Here is a 16,735-nt window from a genome sequence, read left to right on the forward strand (position 1 = left end):
GTGCTTAAATAAATATTCACTCCCTTCCTTAGTCAAAAAATCCCAATTTTGCTGATCATGACAGATTTGTAAAAGCAACAGAAAGGATAAAAGATCCCAGGGTGTGAATACTTTTTATAACCACTGCAAAAACGGCCAGATAGAAAAACGGCTTTAGTTTAAAGCCCTGATTGAAAGGATGTAGTGGGCAAAAAAGCTATATTTGCAGAGTTTCTGTCTGTAACTGAAGCACTAAAATAGTGACGACTAAGATGTTAAACTCAAACTGAGATGTGCTAAAACCAATTTGCTTTTCTTCACATTTAACCAGGCCTGGAAAATTATAAACACAAAAGCTGACACTTTTCCACACTTTTCAACTGGAAACTTGTCGGTACTGTGAGTCTTTTTAACAAATACTTCTTTTTCACGTTAGTTGGCACAGATTTGCAGGTGGAGAGTGGTTCCTCTTTGACTTACCAACCGTATAAATACTGGCATCAGTCAGCTTATTAATGGTGGCCTCTTGGTAAACGCCGTCCTGATTCTTCACTTCAACAACAGCACCCACCTGTTCCACAGATGCACAGCTGTTATTACCATGCTGCAAATCATAATTATTATCTGATCATAAATCTAATGACATGTTATTTGTACATAGTGAGACAATCACACAGAAAGCAATAGAAACTAAAGAGACTGAGATCAAATTAAAATGCTAATGTTCACAGTCTGTGGATTTTTAAGAGGGGAGGGTGTTTAGGAGAAGGCGAAGGAGTAAATCTACGATAAAATGGGTTTAATAATAAACACCAAAGACAAAAGGAGAAAATAAAAAAGGTACATAATGCACTAGTTTTGCTCATATTTCAAGCTTCACCTTCAGAGGTCCTTTGATGTTTTCATCGTGGACCTCAGCTGTAGACAGATCAGGCTTAAAGGTCACCTGGGGGAGGCAGGAGGCAAAAAGAGAATTAGTAATGAGAATAATTACCTGGCCAGGTTATTTTTCAATCTGTGAATGAAGTGCAGACGTCTGCTTTGTGAAGGGGGATATTAGGGGAACACTGACCAGAAACCCCCCTCCTAAACCCATTCCTCCTTCCTTAGGTCTGTCCGCTGCCCTAAATGAGCCACAGTGGTAATACCATTATCTAAGTGAGCTAGCGAAGTCACTGTGAGGCAGAAAAAAAAAAGGCCAGCGACAATGACTTGCTAAAATATTCTCACTCCTGTTGTCATGTTGGAAGCACAAACTTTAATGTGTTTTATTGGGATTTTATGTGATGGACCAACAACACGAGAGCCTCTGTAATGAATGAATAAGCTTTGATTTACCCCTTCAGTTGTTGCTCTGGCTGTTTGTTTACGGTCGTTATCCTGCTGGATACTTAAGTTCCGCCCTGTCTCATAACTTTTGCAGCTTCTGACAGGCTTGAATTGACCCAAATATCCCCACAATCAACTTTAACCATACTCCCTAAAAGCATCCCCACAGCATTATACTGCCACCCCCATAGTTTCCAGAGGGGACCATGTGTCTCAGATTATTCCCCATGTTAATTCAATTGTGTTGTACTTACTAACTAGGTGACTTTTAAAGGTAAATATTTGGACTGAATTTTATTTACTGTGATGTCAGTAAAACTTTGGTAAACTTAGATGCAAGTCATACTTTCAGATTTTTGTTTAAAAATGTTTACAATAGTGATTAGGGAGGTTCATTTTATGTATCAGTTAGCATACATTGTGAAAAATTACTTACGAAAAGAATTTAGATTTATTATTTTGATATGTTTTCAATTAATGATGTTAAATTAAAAACAAAAATGTTTTTTTTTATTTTATTTTCTTGTGTGATTAAATCCAGTTACTTTCTGAAGTTTGGTGATGTAAAGCAATATGAATCAAACTTCTTTCATGTTTTTCAAGAAAAACATTTATGTTTGCGGCACTATGAATCATGTGCCAGGTAGTTACAGTGATAAAGTCACTAAAAGATAGTTTTTTTTTATCAGAATTTCTACTGTTATCACAATAATACTGCAAAAATATTGGAATGAAATTTGATGTCCAGCCCCAACAGTAATTGCAACAGAGCTAAATATTAAGAAGTTTAACTATTACAAGGCCCTATGTTTACAGTGGCTTATTTTATATGCATTGAATGTGTTAACAGTAGCCAGAAACCAAGGATTAGCATTTTTCCCTCGCCTGCATATGATTTTCCAAGAAGATCTTAAAAATTTATTTTTCTGAGAATGTGCACATAAAATGACAAAATAATTTTGACTGTCTAATTAAATTAGCTTTTATAAAATCCAACTCCATTTAAAATCAATGGCACATGCGAGGCGGTGAACAAAATGTTAAATAGCTGCAATCAGACAGAACTCCAGCAGGTAACAGCTTCAGGCAATGACATGGAGTCAGTTTCAAATAAACCAGCAGCACCAAAAAAAAAAAAAGCAATCGAAATTTCACTGTGAAGGCAGAATCAAGGCAAAGAAATACATACTAAATTGTAAGGTCAAGAAAAAATAAGACAGGAAAGAAATGAAACAAAAGCTTACTGAGGTAGTAGTTCCAAGAAAATGACATTTTAGCCCAGCAAAAATAAAGAAATTCCTTTTTTAACAGGGAGCAGCGGGATGCTTTTCATTCTAAAGGCAAAAAGAAGGAGCTGTGGTCCAAAGCCGCAGCTAGACAACATCAATAGCACCTCACCACACTGACAAACCTAACAGTATGATGGTTGATGCAGACAGAGCTGCGCAGCCACTTAAACCCCATAAAAACATAGCATTAGTTCAGAAAGTATATCACATAAAAAACATTTATCCCTGCCTCGCTTTTATCACAGCCCAAACTTACTCCAGTTGTTTTTCCTTGTTTCCTGATTTCCATGATTTTTTTTTTTTGTTTCCTGTATTTTGATGCAACAGGTAGTCTATAATATCAATATTAGTGACTTGGTCATTTTTTAAGAGGCAGCAATTACAATTAACAATTACATGTAAACAGACAAGTGGCTAATTTCCATCTCTACCTCATAAAAGTAGAAAAGGACATAATTAAGCAGTTGTTTGCAATTTGTAGTCTATAATGGTTCCACAATTTTGACATTAAGTTAAATAGTGTAATAGAATAACGGTGCTAAAAAAAGAATTGTATACAGCCAAGTTTTAAGCTAAAAAGGCTAATTGTGTGACAAGAAAAATTAGGCCTGTTACAGTCCTACTGCACTGTAACAAACAAATATACCGCTTGATTATTGCAAACAGATTCGTGTGTTTTTTGTTTGGTAAATAAATAGTTCTGTTCATTGTAATCCAAGACAACATTAATTTGAACTAAGTGCAGTGCAATTAGATAAAATTGCATGTCAATGTACTTCTACAGTTTGTGAAAATAAAAGAAACAAAGAAAAAAAAATCTAGACACGCCCTTGCTCACTTCAGGTAATAGGCAGGACGCAATTTAAAAAAAATAAAAAATAAAGTAAAGAAATAGCCGGAAGGCAGGAAAGATGAAAAGCAAATAACACTGTTGACAACAAGGACCTGAATGGTTCAGTTAACTGGAGGTATTTTGGCTACTTAAATTCGGACAAAACAACATGTAGCACAAATGTTGGGAAGAAGTCAGGGAATTACACCAATCTGTTTAACCACCTGAACCAGTGACACCTGCTGGAACACGCAGAATGTAAAACTTCACAATCCCAGATGAGAACAAGTGCTAACCCCCCTGAGAAAACATGGACTGTGCAGCGTAATATCTGATCCAGCTCAGACTGACAGCACTGAGACAGACAGAACTCCCCTAGCTGGAATTTGTTTTTCAGAGCAAAGACGATGTCCATTTTAAGTTTTGTTGCCGAAGTTTACACTGAAATATAAACTGAAATTGTATTTACTTTGACTTCATTGTTTGTTTGTTTTCATGGCTTATTCTTTAAAAAAAATTATCTAGATTTAAAATGAGCTACAGAAAAGAGAGTTTGAGAATTTATATTCCAATCCCTATTTTATTTATTTGACTTCAGTAAAAAAAAAAAACAATGTGTCCATTTTTGTTAAGTTTTTCTGTAACGCTTGAAGATTTTAGCATATAATATAATTAGGCCTGTCACAAGAACAAATTTTTCTGAACGATAAATTAATCCAGACGTTATTGCGATAAACAATAATATTGTTGTTTTGAGACCATTTTTAAAATAATGTCATGGTAATGACAAAATAATAAACACATTCTCAAAGATCGGTAAATTTTAAATTCTAACAGTGGAACTGGAAGACATTTTGAAAATATCCAAAATAAATAAACATCGACAAATAAAATGAATTTTGAAGTCTTTGTAAACAAAACGGCCCTTCAAAAAAGGGCTAGTTGAGACCAAACTACCAAACTGAAGACCTTCATCATCCAGTTTTTGGTAGAAAGAGAAATAAATGGTAAATCAGGTCAATGAAAATTATTGAGTTTGTTTTCATTTATCATGCAATTAATTGATTTATTGATCATTGTAACAGGCTTAAATATACCTCATATTTTTCAATGGAAACTGTATAATATTCAATGACATGTTCAACTTTTAAAAATAAATCTTTAATGTAAAAAAAAAAACAACAACCTGATATCTTATGATCTCACTTAATAGTACCATGGAACACTGAACAAAAATAGTTATATTTAGTTATATCATGATATTTTATATCATGATATATATGGATATCAATATTAAATATTTTATTGTGATAGGATTTCCACACTGCCCTGCTCTACACATTCAAACCTCAACAACTGTAATTAAAAAATAAATAAAATCTTTCACAAAATCAGTGCAAAAAGTAAATTCATGAATACACAACATGTCTCTACACACTTGTCAGTATTTGTTGGACTGGTTCTCACGCATAATAGATCTCTGAGGCATTAATTGCCTCCTTACAGGTCCTCTAGCACAGGTTGCACTATACAGAGCGAGACTCATTCACTTCATTTCACCTTGTCTCGTAAAACAACAGTTACCGCTGTAGTTACTGACTTAGCTGAACAAGCAGACAAAAATTAATGAAGCACAGTAAGTAAATAAGGTGAAGAAGACTCCATTACAGTAGAATATTCATGGTAAAGCCAACCACCGAATAATAGTCATGTTTCAACATTTGTGCAACAAAGCTCATGCTCTCATTAGAGCTTCCCCAAAACAAATCTGACACTGAGCCAATTAGTATGGTAATGAATTTACTAGCTGAGGCTGCACTGCTTGCTTCTTCTTAGCCAACATCATCTACACTAAGAAAATCTTGCGGTTTGCTTCGTCACGGGTGTTTGATCCTGTGAATGGGAGCGAAACAGCAAGTCATTGATGATTTAAGTCGGTGAGGCAGAGAAGCAGGATGTCGTCGCTTCTTTGTTTCTACAAGGGGAACCACAGTGAACTGACTCGGTGAAAGAGCCAGCAGCCAATCTTTGTTCCTCCCACACACTCCGGCGTAACGAAAGATGGGTCTCTATTGCATTATCCAGATGCTTCTGCCCCACTGGGAAACCAGAGACAGTACTATGTGTATCATGAAATGCCTTCATAGGAAAGATGTAAAATCGAAGGAAGGGGATTGGCAGGCGGCAGCTGTTCTGTCTGCCACAAAGTGCGCAGAAGCTGCGGATAAGAGGGGAACCGGAGGTAGTGAGTGGGCACTGATCGCAGCTGGGATCCTGATCACTCTTTCAGCCACATACAAGCAGTACAAACAACACGAACCAGGTGGTGGAGCTCCTGCAAGCAACACAGCTGGACTTCTTCCAGTGAAGTAATTAAAATGTGCATCTAATCATAAGAGTATCAATGTGGCAGACTCTAATACCATAAGCACAGTCTAATCATCTCAACAAGCCGATCTTTAAAGGAGGGCTTTGAATGTGTCCAACTCGCCATCGGCTTTAGATCTACAGAGCCGTTTTATCTCCACTGTAGCCACTCCAAACAAAGACGCGCGCTTCCAAGCCAACAGCAGCCGAGGCAGACAATTAATTTTTAATTTCGCCACATGAGCATTCTGAATCACGACTTACCTTGGCCTTGACAAGCCTCTTGGCGGTCTTAATCTTGGCTTCACAGAAAGCCCCTCTGTACTTTGCGCTCACGTCCGTCCCTACCGTCAGGTAGGGGGGCTCCTCTAGAGTCTGTGGAAATGAAAGCAAACTCGGTTAATCGATATGTAGCTTACTGGCACAAGTGCATTCTCCGAGCCAAGGCTGGTGTTTTACGCAGCGTAGGCCGGCATTGTGAAAAATCCACCAAGCTCAGGGTTTCATCCACGGAAAACACATACCATCTGCTGATGGTATTGGAAAACAAGCCTCTGAGGAAGCAAACAAAAAAAACGCCACTTCACTGTGGCTTTCATTATTGCAAAGACGAAGCTACTCCAAACATGCAGCACCATTTTGTGTCGTTATTGGATGTTTATCAAGCCCCCCCCCAATCAGGAACATATTTAGAGAGAGCAGGGTGTGTGTGAATAGAGGAAGGGGATGTTTCTGATTTAGAAAATGTGTTGAGAGATTTAAAGGAAGTATTTCAACAAAATAAACAATAAGTGAAATTAAAGCACCAATATCAATGGTATTAGGCAGGGATCTTCATAAAAAGTATGAAAAAAATGCCCACAATGTCTATTATATGACTTCTGTGGTTTATACTCCTTTTAATGAGATTCTTGAGAAAGTAAAGTTTCCTCCTCTTGTGAGCTCCTCCCCCACTTGTTGCTACCGGTCGTGAAAAACACAGTCACAGCACGGAAAGGAAAGGAGTGCCACATATCGTCCTTAAAAACAAAAAAACTAGGGGTGCACTGATCGATCAGCCCCAATTTCCTTAATTGTAGATGAAATGCAATCTTGCGAATGCTTACGTGTGAAACCAATCTTATTTACATTTAAATAGCCACAAAGCTGCTGCATGTCGGTATTTTCTTTGTGCACGACAAGGAAACTAAAACTCTGGACACTTGGTGGATTAACTTGTTTTGTTAGTTTTCCTCAACTAACCTCAAAACTTTGTGAAAGTAATGCAGTGCACTTTTGGGGCAAGAGGCTCAAAACAGGTCTGTAGTCTAACCTGTTGTGCAACTTTTGCTTGTTTTCAAACTGTGAAAAGAGAAAGACTAGGGGAACGTTTTTCAGTTTAATTTATTAAATTTAGTAGTTTGGACAGCAATGCTCCGAACTTTTTATTTACACTTGAGAAAATTACCTCATGTGCAGCTAAAAGACGTTTGTATTGTTTCACAACTATTGTTCAGTGTTTTTCAATAAAATAAGATTGGAACACTGAAGGTAAATTGTACAACACCTGACTGTCGGTTACAAGAAATAAATCGATATTAGTATTTTCATGTCAGTTTTTTTGTAGACCAGAGAGTGGCCAGAAAACTGCTAATGATAAACGTAATTTAACATTTTTTTTATTAATATTTTATTTTTTTAATTCATTTTTGTAGTTCTGAATTTATTTAGCAAAAAGACTCATCTAACAACAGTACAATGCAAAAAATTTGTGAAAGTTACAGTTTTTGTAAAGCTCTTGTTTACACGTGTTTCTTAAAGAAATAATAAAACTAAGAAGATGCACTTAAAATTTATAACATCATTATTACTTTGTCTACCATAACCTGATTGTGTTCTGCTTAAATTACTGATTAGTATTAATGCTTGGGGTCCATTGAGTTTCCTCTCCCCCAACTAAATCAGTCAGTCATCACATGGAAAGTAAAACAGCGCCACCTATCGGGGCTTTAGATATCAATTTCACGCCTTTGAAAATTAGTTTTTCCCCCACATTCTTCATGTTTCCAGTTTTACCTTCCCGACTGCCATGTTTTACAAAGCAGAGACACAGTTTCACCTAATAAAAAGTATCTAACAGTATGGTTTCTACATACAATTGTGTTGTATCTAAATTAAATGTTTTCTTTCGTAAAGAAGTTTGATTATAAAAAAAAATAGCACTTCTGTTTTAAAGGAAATTAACGGTTTTCATAGCAAGTTTAATCAGTGTTACACAGTCAACAATAGTTTAATTGGATTCAACCTAACTCACCCTCAAATAATCACTCATCTATTGTTGGAATGCTTTGCTTTGATTTAGTTTGATTACACCCAAAATTGATCCTCCCTGAGTTTCTGGAGTCTTTGTTCCTCTAACTCAGATTTAAATGGCTTTATACAAAGTTCCCATAAGATTGTAACAACTGATCACATCCATCCATCCATCCATTTTCTTGCACCCTTTTCCCTCAGTGGGGTCGGGAGGGTTGCTGGTGCCCATCTCCAGCCAACGTTTCGGGCGAGAGGCGGGGTTCACCCTGGACAGGTCGCCAGTCTGTCGCAGGGCAACACAGAGACACACAGGACAAACAACCATGCACACACACACTCACACCTAGGGGAAATTTGGAGAGGTCAATTAACCTGACAGTCATGTTTTTTGGACTGTGGGAGGAAACCGGAGTACCCGGAGAAAGCCTACGCATGCACAGGGAGAACATGCAAACTCCATGCAGAAAGACCACAGGCCGGGAATCGAACCCAGAACCTTCTTGCTGCAAGGCAACAGCTCTACCAACTGCGCCACAAAGCAGCCCCCAACTGATCACATACAGTATACACAAACATTTGTCAAAAAAAAAAACAAAACAAAAAACACATGGGGTGTAACTTGGCTGAGTCAATACACAGAGTTGCACATAAAATGGGTGTTGGACGTCTGGCTTACTACAGGGAGAAACACACCAGTGCTTTTTCAGTGTTGTTCTGTGTTCAAGCATCACTACTAATGAAGGAACTACCCTTGGCTAAAGTCCAATGAACAGCTTCATCTTAACCGTGACCCTTTCCGTTTGTGTTACTGGCAAGAAATGATGTGTGTGACACAGTTGCTCCAGTGTGCTTTAGCTGTAATTCCATTAAAAACACACTTATAAGCACAGTCATAAAAACGTGTAAAGCAGCAGACTCCAGTCTCTACCCAAGCACATACAGTTAAGCCGAAAATTACTGAAAAATAAATGATTTCCATTCAATCAGCAAATCTGTTTGATAGGAAATGGAACAGGAACCTCTTTTGAGATAATAAAATGATGTGTAATGAGATAAATGTTTTGAAAAAAATTGTGTTATTTATGTTTCAAGAAAAAAAAAGTAACTTCAAAAACTATGAAGCTTTTTGGCATTACAGCAAACCTTTCTTACAAAGTGCTGATCAGTTTTTTTCTCACAGGTATTTTGTCTCCTGGCCATCATCCTAATCTTTAGCTGTCCCCACAAATTCAAGTTGGGACACTTCAAAATGCTAAAATTACTTTTAAATGGAAAAAAAAGGCTCGCAAAATAAAAAGGGTAAGTTTAACCTGAATCGTCCACAGGTATGCGATATTTTGAGCTTGTCTGCAAACAGACTGACTGGATGTTCTTGTGTTATTTAATAAAGAGCAGAAGAGAAGAAAATGGAGCATAATCTGCACCATTGAAACCTAAAAAGTTTCAAGAAAAGTTTTAGATTTATTTCTGAAAAAGAAAAAATGGAAACAAATGGTAAGACAACATTATTATAACATTAACAATAGATAAGCTTTAATTTGCAGCTGTACAAGTTTAGATTTTTTTGTTAAAAGATTAGATAAAAGTATCAATTTGTAATGTTAGATTTTGTTTTAATGCAGTCCAGCGGTTCTTCTCTTTAGAAGATGTATAGGACACACCTTTTGCTTCTTCTCAGCCAGTTTTAACTTTGTGGAAACTATTATTGATCCAGCATTACATCAAAGGATGATCAAATACATTTATTTTGTGGTTAGAAAAGTTAATATGTGATTAAATGGATTATTATGATTAGTAGAAAAAAAGACATTAACAGGATGTCCATAAAATCCTCCACAGTAGTTGTGCTTTTATTCACTACAAGCTGAAATTAAAGCCCTCGCTGCAGACAAGCTCTTCTCAGTATATTTCTATATTACAAGCTGCTAATAAGACTAAGAAAGAATAAGAAACTAAGATTGTTCTTTCATTGTGCACACTTAACAAGGAGCAAACAGAATTCTTTGAGAGGCTGCAGATAACTGTTCGCAGCTACAAACTACACCAGTGATTAGCAGCACAAAGAGCAATTAAAAGTGACTAATCACTTACACCAGATGTTGCCTCTGCGATGCATAATTGCACAGTGGATATACGAATTTAGGGAGATAATCAGCTCACATGTGGAAACTGCTTGCAGGTTGGGATCTTTTGCTATAAGCATGTAACTGTTAAAATAAATTAAATGGGAGACATACGGCGTGTATTTAGCCATAGATTATGATTCTGAATTCATGTGTAGACATTAAAGAATCGCAACCAGCATTCCAAAATGAGTGTGTGCAACACCGCAATCGCAATCGACTGCTTGGTTGCTATATTTAGAAGGATCTTATATCACAAGTTTGATGCATTTGCACTTTTCATGCTGCCAGTTTAAATCTTACGTTTTGGAAGCCCTATTTCTGACACTTATTAAACAAACTGAACTGATATAGAGAAACCTTAACATCAATTGAAGGCCTAGAAACAAACACAGCTTCCCATTAATTCCTACAAGCAAAACAACAAGGAAGAGTCTCATAGTCAAACTATTATAAAATGTTATGGATTTGTCTGGTAATCTGAAAGGGGGCAAGGCCATATATTTATGTACCACAGGTAAAAGAAAACCAATCTGGTGAGGCGCAAATAGATGCAGAGGAAGTACAGCGGAAAGGACAACAGAAATTGATATGTTGCGTATTAATTCAAATTTTTAGTACTTGAAACAATTCAAAGAGGATAAAAAGTTTGAGGAACTTGTCAAGTTTTTTTTTATCTCTATGGCAAGACATAGGTTCCTGTGTTTTAAATAGACACCATAATAAAACCTCCATGTTGTAGAAAACGATTACAGGCGTCTTGGTGTCGAGGAGGATCTTCCAGCTAACCAAGTGTTGAGATACAATAACCCCGCACGTCAACTTTCAACTTTTGGTAAATGAGCTGCTTAGCCAGATGTGGCTTAAAGAATAAAACACCACCACCACTGCTTTTTTGTTCAATGATGTACTATTTATGACAGTAATTACACATGCATCACATGCAGCAACAAGTAATACAAGGAAGTACTTCTGTTTTTGATCGACTCCCTAGCAATCTCTCTGACTCCATAATTCAACCAGATGTGCTAGCAGTGATGCTAGCATCATTTCATGCAGACAGTACAACAGTGACAAGACTACTGCATGAATATATCTTAGCTTATATCTTAGCTTAAAAATAATATTTTGAATTGTGCCCAGTACCTAACTTTGTCTAAGCAGTGGACATATAGCACAGGCAGAGGTTCAGTTTATGAACAAAAAGTCTATTCCAGAAGAAATGGCTTCTTTTGGGGTGGTTTTTATTTTTAGATGTTTTCCCTCACATAAAATATCTGCTGAGGTGTGTAGAGCTTGTTAAATCAATAGCTGCTCTCTCAAAACAATATTAATCCATGATAACTGGCATCTGCTTCAACTTATTTCCCCTACTGTGAATCGAAAACAAACTGCAAAACACAATGCATCTTTAAATGTATCCACAGCGTGCCGATTTGTTAGGGCACCAAGCTACTCTCAGACAACTCTTCTGACCTCCTCCACACTTTATAAATCTTTACTTGATGAGCTCACATTCAAGATGCAGAATTTATCACTACTTTTGTCTTGGGTAGAGATTATATTACGCATTAATAGGGGCGTTTGGTCTCCCAAATTAAATGTCATCACTCTTCAGCAACCTTCAAAGAGATTTTCAGCTGCCTTGTTCTTGCCCCCCCCCCTTCCCTCTTCACATTTTTTAACCATACACACTTCCACCGCCAGAGACTGAAAAGTCGTAGGAATTATTGATATATGCGTTTTAAAAATCCCAGCTGAGAGTCATTTACAAAGCAATGAAAGAAAAGGCAATTTTAAATACTCATCCAATCTCAGAGATTAGATATGAATTTCCTTTTTATTAAGCTTTTACCACCTTTAGTTGTTCTGTGGTGGGGGAAACAAAAACATTTTCGGAGATCAGCTTTACAAAGGTTTATTTTTTTAACCTTTAGAGCCAAGATAGAAGTTAAGAAATTTGGCTTTTTTAACACTTGGAACCTCTACCGACTTTACACAGCATGAGAGAAAAGTATTAAACAAAAAAGTCAGACAGGAAAAACAACAAATCAGATGAACAGATGCCTGCATACAGGCACACAGTACTTTGAGCTTATGTTAGAGTCTGAGATTCTGCTCAACCTTTTGTCATTAATGGGTAACGATTAAGGACAAGCTAACATAGAAAATATCAAACTGTATGTACTTATCTGTAGTGAAAACACTGCTTTACAGCTACTCTGCAAATGTGAGAAGTAACACCTCTTTCTATTAACTAATAATTACAAGATAAACAAGAGAGGTCTTTCCAACTAAGTGAAAGATTTTACTCAATTCGGTTTTTACAACAAAGTTGCATAAATCAGCCAGGAGTTGTAGTTAATGCCAGGCAAGTAACTAGAATTGAGAGGTTCATAAAAACAGGTGTCATGCCTCCGACAAAGCAGAGTGTGTGGCAGTCTATTGTAATCCGTCTCCCTATAAAAGGAGTTTCAAGGATGTTTAGTCGACTCAAAAAGCAGAACTTTACATAATTTATCTTGTTGTAGAAACCAAAAAAAAAACAATTCTGCACTCAGGAGTCCTGACACAAATGAAATGTAATATTAATGACTTCATCAATCTAATAAATGCAGTGCATATCTCATGCCAGAGAAAGTGGTTTATTATCACCCACGCACAATGCATTTTGCTGTAATACTGTTTTTGTCATTTTCCCCCATAAATTCAAAGTAATGTAAGTACTCTGAGAACTCGTGACATGCACGACTGCTGAGCTTTGCAGTGCATTTTTTAATGGAAACATCAGCAACAAACAGCTACAGAAACATAGTAAAAAACAGATGTGCAGCGAAATCTTGCGGTCAACAGAATCATACCATTTTCGACTTGAACAGCCCAATTGGTGAGCATGAACACACACTCCCAACTTAACATCTAGCAAGTTGTACAGGAGTTTAGATTATTTAGAGTTAAAGTTGCTGTTTGAAGAAAAAAACTAGTATCAATTAAGAGTTTAAAATGAAGCTATTTGAAAGGAAACTGCAACAGAGCCATGCCATCTGTTCATCCAGGCTCCCATAAGATTTCACTCTTTCACCGTTTAGTAGTTTTTGTTGTTTTGTACCCAACATTGTGGGGGGCAAAAAGGAGCAGGAAATCAGGAATAATTGTCTATTTTAATAGTAAAAACACCAAATATACTTTAATATGCATGAATACACACCATGCAAACTGCCGTAGCGGTATTTCAGAAGATAACATTCACAGTTTTCCTGGTTGCCGTTACTGGATTGGCTGCTGGATTAGTACCAGCCAATAGCATGTTAAGTACATTGAAATTACATTTTCACCTTCCAGAGCTTTCTTCTTTAGAATATTTTACAAATGCTCTATAAAAACAAAAATCTATGAATAGGTGGCTTTACAAATACTCCACCATGAACAGACTGGGGTCCACTATATATTTCTAAGGGAATAGACTCTGACTGATATCAATCCAGGCTAATTTGTGCTAGCAAAGGGAAGTTTATAAATATTTACTCCACAGGCACTTTGCCTTCATTCTGAAATAGTAAAGAAAAGTTTTTACAGCAACTGTTCAAACACACACACACAGTGTGACGTCACCACTGCTGTTAAGTAAATCATTCATGGCCACTGAAGGCAGAAAGACTGGGGGAAAAAAAAGCTTAAAATTAATTACAGTCATCAAAGTGAAATCAGAATTGGTCATGTTTGCAAAAAACTGGAGCTAGGAAATCAGACACAAATTTCTGACCGGTACACATCTAGTACTAACTGCTTTTTAAGTAAAACAGGTAGGTTTGAGAAAAAGATGCCGTTGAACTTTAGCCTCTTTTTTCAGAGCCCATCATGGCCGTCTGGAGGCGATGGGTCTGAGGACCGGCAGTCTCCAGTTTCACGTGACCCATCAACCAGTTCCACTAGCAGAGCAGCTCTTCTGCCAGTCAGAGCAGAAGAGCTGCAACACTTTTGACTCTGATCATTTCTCTTTAATGCTGTTCATCATTTTTACTTCCTAGTCATTGAGGGCAGCTTGGGTTTTCCTGACAGCTGCGTAGCCAAACCTACACAGCTCAACAATGAGGAGAAATAACAGCCTGTCTTCTGAGGCCAGACTTACATTTGTCATGCTCCTGTATGCCAACAATAACAGAGGACAGTTTGTTTCTAGTCCTACCCCGCCTCCCCGCATTCAGTAAAACTATGAAAGAAAATTCCATTCATTGCACAGATTGCAAGGACTACTTTTAAACCTCCAGCTGTCTGAAAAGAAACATTTTTAGTTTCACGGAATCTAATAGTACTAATTGACAACGAGTCCTCCTCAAAGACAAAGAAAAATAACAATTCAGGATGACTAAGCTCAATGGAGGAAAACTCCTCAATCGATGAGAAGTATAAAAATACCGTCCTCTTCTCTGCTACAATTCTGTCAGGAATATTAACACTAACAGCAGCATCTTTTACAAGCCTTGAGTACCACCTCTGCTGCTATGTGCAAGGACTCAATGAGGAGCCATCAAGACGTTCATCTAATGCTACTGATGTGGAAGACACTCCAGGCACATGTGCTTGATTAAACATACAAATGGGACTTGGCATGCAGTGACAAAACACACCGGGGGCTGACATGGAAAGAAACCAATCTGCACTGCTTACAAGAATTTGTCTTAGCTTTAGCTACTTTTAAAGTCAAAATAACATGAGTAAAAAGGCTGAAATAAAAAAAGAAGTGTTTAAATTGTTGATTACAAGTGACCTAATGTCTTCTCAGGATTATTTAAGGAGGGAAGCTGTTTACAGAAACACACCAAAGCATGTCAAGGTGACACTCGCAGCTGCAGAGTGAGATCAGTTGCTGCTCAATAAAAACTATCAAGTCATGAAAAATTTAACAACCACCTCCACAGCTGAACACACGCTAGAGCCTATAGTTCTGTTCTTGGACAGTATGAGTGACAACAGACCTCTTATTGTAAAGGTTAGCAAAAAAGATGCTTCCTGGCCACCAATAAAAGGTTAAAGCTGGAATAAAGATGGTGCAGCTGTGGCCTCACTCATACTGTAAGTGACTGACTCCTGCCATCGGCTCCATGGATTTGTTCAGTGAGTGCTTCAAAGCTTTCACTGTTTCAATGATATCTTTAATTTTAATAGTTCAAGTACCAAATGCACCTTAATGTTCATCAACACGAACAGTAGAAACTGTCTTAGGCGTACGCTAACGTCTACACTGATGCTTATTTGCACTTTTTGGGGGATACAGCCGATCAGCACTAAGGAAAGTAAATGCCACTCTCAGATGCGCCGTTTTCCAAATGCCATACAAGTTTCTCTAAAGTTAATGCATTTCAAACGACTTCAGTAATCCATACGTACAAAGAAAATAAAAACATCATAAATTAAGGCATGTATAATGAAGTAGAACACCAAGGAATTAAATATTCAACACATGAAGAAAAAGATGTGCATAACGGCATAAAAAGCCTAGAAACTAGCTGAAATCCGTCAGTAATTAGAAAGCATTGATGCAACATACAAATCAATTCACCTGTTTTGATATTAACTGATGGTGTATAAAAATATTTCTCACTGAAGCAAAGAGACCTTCCTTAAGATGTCTTCCTGGTGAAAAAACACACTAATGGCTTCAGATACATTTCTAAACTCCAGGAAATTCCAGAGAGCGCCGCTGGATGCAAAATCTTGATGAGAAAAATGCTCACTGATGAAATGTATTTTTAATTTTATAATTTAAAAAATTAAACATCTTTAACTTATACAATAAATATGATCTTCAGCTATCAATATTCTGCTTGCCAATTGGTGATTTAAACTCTCAAAAGAGTATTTAAAATGTTGCACAATGTTGTTATGCTGTGGGGATTTGTGAGTTTTTAATGCATGGTCATAATTTGGTTATTTACTTTTTTTTTGCAAGTCTGATGTTCTGCATGCCCAAATAACAATAAACAAACAAAAAGCAAATTTATTAGAACCAGTGAGGCACCAAAAAATTGGCCAATTATCCTTTGGCAGGTCAAATATATATTTTCTGTTCATTAACTGCTTCAGTTTTCTGTCAGTAAACACAGCACCGATCAAAAGGTACTTTGTTGCATTTTGTTTTGAGTTTAGTTTTAAAAAAATGTATTGAGAATTTAAAGACATGCTTTGATATACAAACAAGTATAATCATGTAATTTGTTCACTTTCGGTTGGCCTTAAAAGCAAATTTTTTGCTTTAATGCTCTATATCTTCAACAATTTTTTGTTGATGTGCAATATAGTTTAATAGCAGAATATCAAAGCTCAGAAAAACTCAGAAACTAGCAAAAGCCAAAGAAAGGCCTGATTTGTTTCGTCTCTACATCCTAATAAAGAAAACTCATGAGGAGTCAAGAAGAACTCAAAAGTAACAGAGTAAGATTTTTAGTAATCAGGTTCTGTTCTAGGTTAGGCATTAATTACCCTCAATGAGGGTTACTTTCCCCAAAAGTCAACGGTTAAATTCT

At 36.8% G+C, this 16,735-nt stretch overlaps 1 protein-coding gene across 6 annotated transcripts in view; it reads right to left on the reverse strand.

Annotated features, from left to right (window-relative positions):
• arid4b (AT-rich interaction domain 4B) overlaps nucleotides 1-16,735 on the reverse strand; it is a 47,236-nt gene that overhangs the window by 23,927 nt on the left and 6,574 nt on the right. For all 6 annotated transcript variants that reach the window (XM_008430259.2, XM_008430256.2, XM_008430260.2 and 3 more), the window contains exons 3-5: nucleotides 6,061-6,171; nucleotides 860-925; nucleotides 460-550 (exon numbers count right to left, since the gene is read on the reverse strand). In XM_008430259.2, coding sequence (XP_008428481.1) covers nucleotides 460-550; nucleotides 860-925; nucleotides 6,061-6,171 — 268 coding nt within the window. The remainder of the gene's footprint in view (nucleotides 1-459; nucleotides 551-859; nucleotides 926-6,060; nucleotides 6,172-16,735) is intronic.

Source organism: Poecilia reticulata, linkage group LG15, assembly GCF_000633615.1.
Source record: "Poecilia reticulata strain Guanapo linkage group LG15, Guppy_female_1.0+MT, whole genome shotgun sequence".
Classification (NCBI taxonomy): domain Eukaryota; kingdom Metazoa; phylum Chordata; class Actinopteri; order Cyprinodontiformes; family Poeciliidae; genus Poecilia; species Poecilia reticulata.